The sequence below is a fragment of the Odontesthes bonariensis genome, chromosome 14, assembly GCF_027942865.1.
Source record: "Odontesthes bonariensis isolate fOdoBon6 chromosome 14, fOdoBon6.hap1, whole genome shotgun sequence".
Classification (NCBI taxonomy): Eukaryota; Metazoa; Chordata; class Actinopteri; order Atheriniformes; family Atherinopsidae; genus Odontesthes; species Odontesthes bonariensis.
The window spans coordinates 22,794,897-22,804,680 of NC_134519.1; the positions used below are offsets into that span (position 1 = coordinate 22,794,897).

The 9,784-nt window shown below is 42.0% G+C and overlaps 2 protein-coding genes across 2 annotated transcripts; both read left to right on the plus strand.

Annotated features, from left to right (window-relative positions):
• The first annotated feature begins 322 nt into the window (after nt 1–322).
• Nucleotides 323–3,638, plus strand: uqcr11 (ubiquinol-cytochrome c reductase, complex III subunit XI). The gene is made up of 3 exons (XM_075483624.1): nt 323–458; nt 1,243–1,373; nt 3,256–3,638. The coding sequence occupies exons 1-2, from the start codon at nt 409–411 to the stop codon at nt 1,361–1,363; spliced, it is 171 nt and encodes a 56-aa protein (XP_075339739.1). The 5' UTR covers nt 323–408; the 3' UTR covers nt 1,364–1,373; nt 3,256–3,638.
• Nucleotides 3,639–4,238: 600 nt separating this feature from the next.
• Nucleotides 4,239–9,364, plus strand: mbd3a (methyl-CpG binding domain protein 3a). Its single transcript, XM_075483625.1, has 7 exons — nt 4,239–4,410; nt 5,633–5,789; nt 6,754–6,891; nt 7,021–7,111; nt 7,213–7,390; nt 8,261–8,416; nt 8,532–9,364. The coding sequence occupies exons 1-6, from the start codon at nt 4,397–4,399 to the stop codon at nt 8,409–8,411; spliced, it is 729 nt and encodes a 242-aa protein (XP_075339740.1). The 5' UTR covers nt 4,239–4,396; the 3' UTR covers nt 8,412–8,416; nt 8,532–9,364.
• Nucleotides 9,365–9,784: the final 420 nt, after the last annotated feature.

Sequence of the window (9,784 nt, forward strand, 5' to 3'; positions counted from 1 at the left end):
TCTGCAGTAAAAGCTAATTAGTAAAGTAAATAAGTTAGTAAATAGCTAAACCCACTCCATTATTGCATTGCATTATTAGTGCATATTAGGATGCATAAGAAAACGCTGTTAGAAGACTTTAGAGGACCTATTTCGATCTTTTCTGTTGTGAACCAAGTCACAGAACTTCCCCGAGTAGCTATATCATGATTTATTACAGTAGTAATATTCACAGTATTATATTTATATTATCGTTATAATTCCATTATTATTATTATTAGAGGTATCATTGTGGGCTTTTATTCTTTAAATTAATCGGAAGTAATTAGTGCGCATGCGCATTGTGTATGCTATGCATACGCGACACGGAAGTTCTTCTCAGCTCTTAAAGCGGCACGTCCTGCGTTAGAAGGGCATATTTCAGCCAAAATGATTAACAAAGTGATCGGTCAGAAGTACGTAGCCCTTTTCAAATCATGGTAAGATATTCTTTATATCGTTTTCGGTGGTTAGAAACGAAGAGGAATCGGACGTTTGGTGAATGGATTCTTCTCATGGTATTGCCTAACATTAGCTCCTAGCCTAGCCGAGGTCATAACTATGGGGACATGTTGACTTTAGCCTCTCTGCTAAACTCCTGGGTTAAAAAATGCTTGAAATGACCACGTTTGCTTTTATGTATGTGTGTGTTATCTTTTCTTTTTTAAAGCAGTTTTCCTCAGACCCCAAGGCTACATTTTTATTTATTTATTTATTTTATTCTTTTAACAACAAGCTCACGAGCTAACTTGAAGGCTTATGTTTTATTTTATATTTGGTTCGAAGTTAACTGAAGAAAATGTGGCTGCAGTAGTAAGAAGTTGTATAAAAGTAATGTAATTAAAAGCTACACTTAGTCTGTCAGTTTTACTGCAATGAACTGAAAATATTCAATCTGCTCTTATTATTAAACAACGAGTACTTAAAAATAGATTAGATAATCATAAATCAACCATTAAAAGGTGATCACTAAACGATTTACTGGCTTGACGCAAATGTGTTACACACTTGCTCGATAGTTTCACGTTTATTCTACTCAGTATATCCTTCCAGCTGATGAAACAATGTATTTCTTTTTTCTTATACTATCAACTATGTTTAATTGATGATCTAGAATACTGAAATTGTAGAAGATTAATTTGCTTTGGTTTTAATCTCAGACTGGTATCGTGAAAACGATTCCATCCCTATATGCAAATCTTAAATGTTTTCCCCACTCCACAGGGTCCCCACTCTGGCCATATGGGGTACGACTGGAGGTGTCGCTCTGGTCTACTTCACGGACTGGCGATTGATTTTGGATTATGTTCCCTACGTCAATGGCAAATTCAAGAAGGATGAATAGTGGCAGTCAGGTCAGTCAAAGAAATGGCCAAAAGACACGGCCAGCGGGTCGGTTATTGTTCACAGGCATTCACGTAATTTCTGTAGCTCAGGAATATCCAAAGTAAGGCTCCCTTCTCGAGGCCGACAAACAGTATATGATCTTTCTGATTGTAGGTAAGGGTACATGGGTCACAAATTGAGTCTGTGAAAATACTACATGTTAGCCACTGGCAGTTTTTGTTTCCTTCAAATCTAAGAAGTCACTAAAGAGCAGCACTCAAAGCAGCAGCTCCTCTATTCCACAGTTTTGAAAGTGGTGGACATCCACAGTAAAATTGTAGACGGCTGCTCTTTTTACGCGTGACGCTTCTCTTCGCCACGTTAAATGAAATTCTGCCGGGAAATTGTAGAATCGTGCTGCCAACAAGTAAGGAAATAAATGTGGCAGCGGAACCCGGGGCGACACTTGTTGGAGGTTTGCTGCCGTTATGGGAAAATATCCTTCCACAAAATATAATTTTCTTCGCAGGACCTACTGGTAGCGAATGCGTTGATCCGATGGCAAACTGCACTGGTCTAAAACAAACCACTAACACTTAAAAACAGCCACAGACCCTGGTAAAAGTTGGCAAATAACCACATCTTCGTTCACAATGCGAGTTAGATTTTTTTTTGTCTTAAATGTGTGTTGATGATCTTGTTCACGTTAGAAATGGGACAGGGAAATGTGTAACTGTCACCAACTGCTGACTGAGTAAATAAAACCATGTGTTTGCCCTCATTATGTCACAGTTATATCTGATTGTGATAACTAAATTTGAGACACCGTGCAACCCAACACCATCAAGCAGTCCACCTGCTTGAGTAGTGTGTGTTTGTGTTTGTGTTTGTGTGTGTACACACAGGAATCTTATCTGAGCATTCAGAGCACCACGACATATTTTTTACAAACTCATGAAGCTGTGACGGCTGTACCCGGATAAACGACTCTTTACTTTTAGAAAAAAAAGTGGGCACATCTCACGCCTTGGCCAGTACCACGTGCACTCGCACTGGCAGTGCACCTCAAAGAAAAATACTGAGTGGAAGTCGGTGCCGACGGACCAGACTGACGACGGTGGTCTGTTTGAAGACTGTTTGCTGTCGCCTCCAATATACCGGTCTGAAAGGCTTTGACCGCTAACAACACACATGCAGACTTTTGTGTAAACTAATGAACCCTGTCTCATGTTTTATACATCAGGGCATGATTAAAAGAAAAATAATCTATTTCTTAGCAGGCCTCAAAATGCTATGAGTGCAGTCTCAGATCAACAACAGTGTCTTTTAAGAAAAAATTTTTTAACAAAAAATGTGCCAAAGTGCAGAAGCAGAGTGAAATACCAAGTCCACCCTCACAGCTTCCACAGGAGTTGGGATGGTAACCAGCAACCAGATACTGCCAATCGAATGCACTTGTTAGTTTGCCGGTCTGGAGCGTTCGGGTGCGTTTTAACTCGGTGCCAAGGAGGAAAGACATCCGCAACGATCTGAGAGAAGGAGCTGTTGCTGCCCATCAATCCGGGAAGAATATGAATAGGGCAGTTCCAAAGTAACCCCGAGAAAGATTATTCACAAGTGTGAAATGTTTAAGACAGTTGCAGGTTTAGTGTTATATATATCATGTGTTGTTGGTCATGTGAGGTTGCATTTACTTAATTCTAAGACCAGGTTTTTTTTTTTTTTAGTTTTTTTTTTATGACATTCTGATATGTCCTTCAAATTTAAAAAGGGTGTACTTTCTTTTTACAGCAGCATTTTAGAATAAGATCACAAAAGGTGTTGAAGGTTGATTGTACTGTATGTTGATGGAGCTTTTAAACAGACTTGATTTTGACTCTTGATTTTGTGTTTTCTTATTTTTTCTGTCAGGTTGGTGCCTTTTTTTTTCTTTTTCTTTTTTTTCTTTGGTTTGTTTTTCATACAAAGACCTACACAATGAGCATGAACCGCTGCTGCCCACACCGTGCATTTGGGTCCCACCGCCTGGAAGGCCGCTGGAGCCCATCGTCTTCATCCAGCAGCTCAGTAAACATTGAACTGTTTATCTACGTCCGCTGAAAACGTTCGCCTTCCGCTGGTGAAAACGGGGAACGGAAGAAAAGGAAAAGGGATGGCGACACATCTGCTTTTGTCCTCTTCTCTTGCTTGGTCTGAGGACATGTATTTATTTTGATCATCTGTGTTCTGTGGGTCAGATTTGATTCCTGTGTCTGTTTCTAAGAGAAGTAAAATGTATGCCATTTATCAACTTCTACGCTTGTTTTCTTTCTTTCTTTTTTGCCAAATGATATGAAAACTGTCTGCTTCCTCATATTAGATTTATATTTATCTCTGTGGGGTTCGGCTGCAGTTTTTAAGGGACTCTATACAGAGTCGGATCAATGAATCAAATTTGGATTTAAACATAGCTTTGATCTAGTGGGATGTGCCTTAATCCCAAATATAGCTATTTCAATTCTTGTATTTGTACTTAAGAAATAAACCAAATTACAGCATTATTGCAAACTTACCATATAGTTGGAGAGCTATCTTTTCATGTGTAATAATGTAGTGATCAGTACTAGCCATGCAGCAAAATTAAAGTGCGTTCAAATTAGCAAAACAATAGATAAATACTTAAAGTTTATAAAAAAAAAAAAAAGTTTTAATGCCACTTGTATCCATGGCATTTGCTGCAGTTCATATACAGTATGCTGATCTTGAAAACTCACAAAATAACCACCTTTAAGGTTTTAAAAGTACCGACACACAGAGATGCAGATACTAAACCACCGCCAAGTTGGACTCACCCGCCTTCAGGATCGGACTAGTTAACAATACAACGGCGCATGGATTACAGTGATTATTATGTTACGGGTCTGGCGGAGTGATCTGCAGTTGTAAAGGTCCTGACAGCGGGCATCGACAGCTAACCAGACCGTGTAAATTCATGACTGTAGTAATACGTAGATAGCGGACTTCTTGTCATTTTATCATCAAGAATCGCAAGGAAGACGAGACAATCGGAATCATGGACAGAAAAAGGTGGGACTTTCAAGCGTGCGGTCGCACGAGTTGTTGAGGCGACGAGGAAATGCACGCATGCATGCATTCATTTTGTAGTTAAACTTACCAGCAACATCATTGAAATATGAATTCTGTTTAACTATAACGCGGTTGTTGTGGTAGTTATACCGATTGTGGGTCACTTCGGGTTCGTTCCTTGGAGAAACAAGTGGCTTTGGAGAACATTGATTTGTGTCCCTGTTGTTGGGGAAATTGATGTTCAAACGCTGCTAGCTTGATTAGCTAGCTAACTTTCATTGTTTACACACGCTTGACTTGCAGCGCGCGGCCCGGTGTCACAGCGAAACCTGTGACCCATCAGAAACTGTGACGTGGGGAGCTGCAGAAGTTACCGTGGAGTTTGCATCCAGTTGCGTATTTGTTGTTTTACAATATTTTTTTTATTTTGTGTGTGTGAGTGTGAGACTGTACCAAATTACCACAAGTGGAGTTTGTGGTGCCCGACATTCCGCGACATTAAAAAGTTAAATTGAGACTTCTTTACAGACCGGCTCACTCACCAAAGTTTCTATCATCTATATTTCTTTGCAGTCAACATTTGCAAACCTTTGTTCTATCTAATTATCCGAGCATTATTAGGCCAGAGCAACGCTGCTAAACACGTTTGGTAAAGTTTCACAAAGTGAATTAAAACGTACTCTCAGATTCTGACTGGTCTAAAAGTAGGGTGTCACGCCGTGTGTCCACATAGACTCTCAAAGGGGTTCACTCTCTCTCGTCTTTTTTTTTTTTTTTTTTTTTTGTTCCAGCTGCACATTTGTTGCAGTTAAAAAGGCCAGCCACACATTCAGAAGACCCACGCAGGTGTTTTATTTACTGTAAATCAACCTTTAAAGATGGCACGTGTGGGTGCAGGTGCGCCTGGGTGACATGTTATTCCACTTGTTGAGGCAGGATGATCTACACCTCTGGGTCCTCGTGGTTGTATAGGGACAGTCTTGATTTGCAAATGCAACAACAAAAAGTTAGATATCTTTGTGAAATATCTTTGTCTTGTTTCAACTGTCGCTAAGTGACTTCAGAGAACTCCACTGTCGCAAATCCCAGTGTTGTCCTCTAAAGTTGATCATTTTATGGGTTTGAACGCCTCGGTTGTTGGAGGTAACACTGTCGCGTTGCGTCAGGTTAGCCGATTCAACCACCGCACAGTTGTGATGGATCTACCTCTTGTTCCTTTCAGTCTACCTGTCAAGCGTATTCTCAACAAGCCCCAGCTATTCCGCAGCGACCCTCGCACGGACATAAACGCCGGCCACTCCCGGACCGGACGCTCACTCCAGACCAAAGCGCAGCGCAGCAGGCACAAGCCGTTCTACGACACCAACCATCAGATCAGGGTGAGATGGAGGTTGGCTTTGAGAAGCCTGGTCGTTGCTACTCTGCATTCTGCTCTTTAGCCATTTGTACTCTCAGTGCAATTCCTGCATAAACTTAAAATAGAAAATATGCTAACCTCTCTTGCGTGTTTCATAAATCACGCACTGGATTTTTCAATTTCATATTCTGCATTTTACTTAAGTCTTCTCAGTGAACGAGCTCAGGCTCTGTTATATTTAAGGGCGAGAAAAGTCGCCCGCTCCAGGACACAAAGCAAACCGTTCGGACAGCAAATTGGACCGACACGGCATAGTTTAGCTCTCATCAGACTGTGCAGCCTTCCTCCACATTGTCAGAGTCCCCCACGTGCCTTCTGGCAAGAAGTCATTGAGATGTCATGAGACTCCAACAGTGGCCTCTAAGTGTTCGCTGCTCTGCCATTAAGCTGCGACTAATGAATTACCCTGGAAACATTCGTCTGAATCAAATGCTTGTTTGCTCATTCACTGTGACTTGCATAACAGGAAACATTTAGCAGTTTATCCTGGTGAGTGCTTTAAGGTACACGCTTAGTTGCGTGCACTGCATTTCTTCTTCTTTTAGTTTGAATCAGGAGATTAGAAAATTCTGGAGTAATTTTAAATGTCAAAATGCCCAATTTTAGCGCTTGTACTGAGTAGTTAGTGAAGCGCTATTACAGGGTGCATTCTCTCCATTGTTTTTGGTAAACCTCTCCTGCCCATATGGTGTCGTGATGACTGTGTTACAAGTGTGCCTTGTAAAACCGATGCCACAGTCCTTCATCTCTGCTGTGTAGCTCCAGATTATTTCCTTAGAGCCACACTTGCATCATAACACTCCCACTCGCACAGTCTTCCAGCTGCACCCTCACGCTCACTGGAATCAAGTAATGGATGCAATGTCTGATCACATGGCCGGTTAGTCAGTTAGAGAGTTAGTCATTCATTCTGTTGTCTCTGACAGACCAAGCCGGATTTAAACACAACACTACCAGTTCGACAGACCGCTTCCATCTTCAAACAGCCAGTGACCAAGGTAACAAATCACCCCAACAACAAGGTGAAGACGGACCCTCAGAAGGCGGTAGACCAGCCAAAACAGGTAAGTCAGAGAGCAGGGGAAAAAAATCTCTCTTTATCCTTCCAATAACTTTTATCTATCAGTTTGGGAAAACTGTGACCTAAAACTTAACGAGGACCTTTCTCCTCTGTGCTTTCCTTCCACTATCAGCTGTTCTGGGAGAGGAAGCTGAGCGGGATAAATGCATTCGATATAGCTGAGGAGCTGGTGAAAACTATGGATCTTCCCAAAGGCTTACAGGGTTACGGATAACCATAAAAAACACGTCCACCATGTAGAGTGCGGAGTGAGAATATACTGTGAGGTTGACCGCCCTTTTTTTTTTTTATCCCTCTCCTTTAGGCGTCGGGCCTATTTGTTCGGACAAAACGTTGCTCTCTGCCATCGCCAGCGCCCTTCACACCAGCCCCGCCCCCATCACCGGGCAGCTCACTGCCGCGGTGGAGAAAAATCCTGGAGTTTGGCTCAACACGACACAGCCTCTCTGCAAAGCCTTCGTAGTGACCGATGAAGACATCAGGTAGGATGGATGGACACCATTAAAACAGAAAGGACTGATAACTGTGTGGTACATGCATCAGCGTAATCCAATGTTCCTGACTTACATCGTTTTCGAGCTGGATGTCGGACGGCCGCGTACACCTGCATGCTTACTGCAACCACAGACTGAACTCTAAATGTAACTCTGAGGCCGTTGAGACAGCAAACATCTCAGTATATACATTTTTTTGTACAATATGTATATCTTTCTCATAGTGCCCTGAAGTAAGAAATGTGCATTTTGTGTGAGCTGCATTTTCCGATCCCCTCCTTAATTACACTGTGAATACAGCAGTTATTTTCGGCCCATCCTGTCTTCCTCCAGTTCTCCTGTGCTGAAATCATCAGAGAACCTGCTCCGCTCCGCTCGCTCTCACAATGTGTGACCGTCCGAAAATAGACTTCGAGTAGTTGGGATTTAGCTCAAGTTGGGATTTAGTATATGTGCCAAACTGTTAAGGCCAATTGCATGTACTGTTCCACCCACGGCCTCCATTGTTGCTGTGATATCTTTGTGTCAGCATGTGTTCTTAGGCAGACTTTCAGAGCAAAGCCCTTCAAGTCTGTGTGGTTGTGGTGAAATTGAAATTTTACACTTGTGGTCATTTATAACTTAAGGGAATCGCAAATTTTTTTGTACGCTACTGGAACGAGTTGCCATGGTGAAAATCCCCCTCATTTTTAATTTGACTGCATGTTTATGTGGCCTAAGAAGGTGTGTTTGTTTACGTATTTTTGATACTACAAATGTCTCTGGGGATGTTCAAAGACAGTAGTTCTTTCCTTTTGAGCCTCGGTGAGCTTGCACCATTTATCGTAGGGCTTGTGTTTGTGTGTGTGTGCGCCGCAGGAAGCAGGAGGACCTGGTGCAGAATGTGAGGAGAAGGCTTGAGGAGGCCCTGATGGCTGATTCCATGGCTCATGTAGAGGACGCCGTTGCAGATGCAGAAGTCGACAAGGAAGAGGAGACGGTTGAGAAGGTGGACAAGGAAGAATTATAGCCCAGGTACACAGAAACTCGGCATTCCTTTAACTCATCCACTGTGATCATCTTGTGATGAACTATGAAGTGTGGCACATTTGTAAACGAGTGACCCCTTTCTCTGTCACCTCTCCCACAGGTCAGCTGGACATGAAGTTTGCTGGTAGTCCTTCAGATATTCAAATAAACGGCTCCATGCTGATTTGTACACACTTAAACTAAAACAGACTTTAAATGCAGACGTTGCGCTGCAGATTTTGCTAACCTAAACAAAGACTTTTGTCTTTCATGTTCTATTTTTTTACACGTGGCAGTGTAACCCTGAAAGGGTGCTTTGATATAGTTTTCATTTTTACCTCTTAACTAATGTACGGCAGCTGTGGATGGTGCTCAATATGGTGCAGTGTTACATTTAGCCAACAGCTGTTTCAAGCTCGACGCTGAAGACGCAAAACTTTACGCACGCGAGTGTCCGAGTGGCGTTGCGTTTAAGTTGGTTCTGAAATGTGTGTATATTTTTAACTGTTCTCCAAGAACGTTCTGCTTTATATTTTACAGACACTGTAGGTGGTGTGTTACACGGTGTGTTTGAAAGCTAAGAAAGCTGCAGTATTTTTGTACACACACAGCACTCCTGTGGCTGTGAATAACCAAACATGTTAAAGTTTCACAGTTAATTTGTTGTAATGTTTGGGTTTATTTTTTATTTTTTGGTTTATTTTTATTTTTTTTTTCCTCCTCACAATAACCTGAGTTTACATAGTTTGAGTCGTGAAGTTTTGTGTTGTCACAAGAATTTACTGTGTCGTGTTTTCCAGCTGCATTAGCGTTTGGACAGTTACAGCTAAGACCTGTATCCTCGGATAAGACGGCAAATGCAGCGTTGACGTACTGTACATCATCGCAAGATTTTGTCTGTGTGTGTGACTGTAACTGTCAAATAAATGCAGCTCCTTTATGATATGTGGTGAAGAGTGTCTCTCCTTTTCTTCTCATAGTTGTTTATAATCCTGCTTCAGACTAATGTGAGACTTCGGCAGTCAGAAGGAGTCAAACCGAAGTAGTAATGACTTCTGGTCCCCATTTCACCTCCTTGTGACCAGCACAAAACGGTTCTGTTTGGGCTTTTCACAGAATTATGGAACCGTTTTTTGCCAATAATTAGTAGGTTTGAAACCTGAAACCTCGTTTCCCAGCTGTGACCAAAGGCTCGTCTCACTTCTCTTATTTGCGCAACCCGTCCACCAACCTGTGACCCAAAAAATTGGTCTCGGCAGAAGAAAAAACTTGGAAGATGTCTCATTTCCTAAAATACGCATGGAGGAGCAAAGAGGCGGCAGTAGGAGCTATAAGCCCGGGCAAAAATCTGTCTCCTTTGGTGGAGGACTTTTC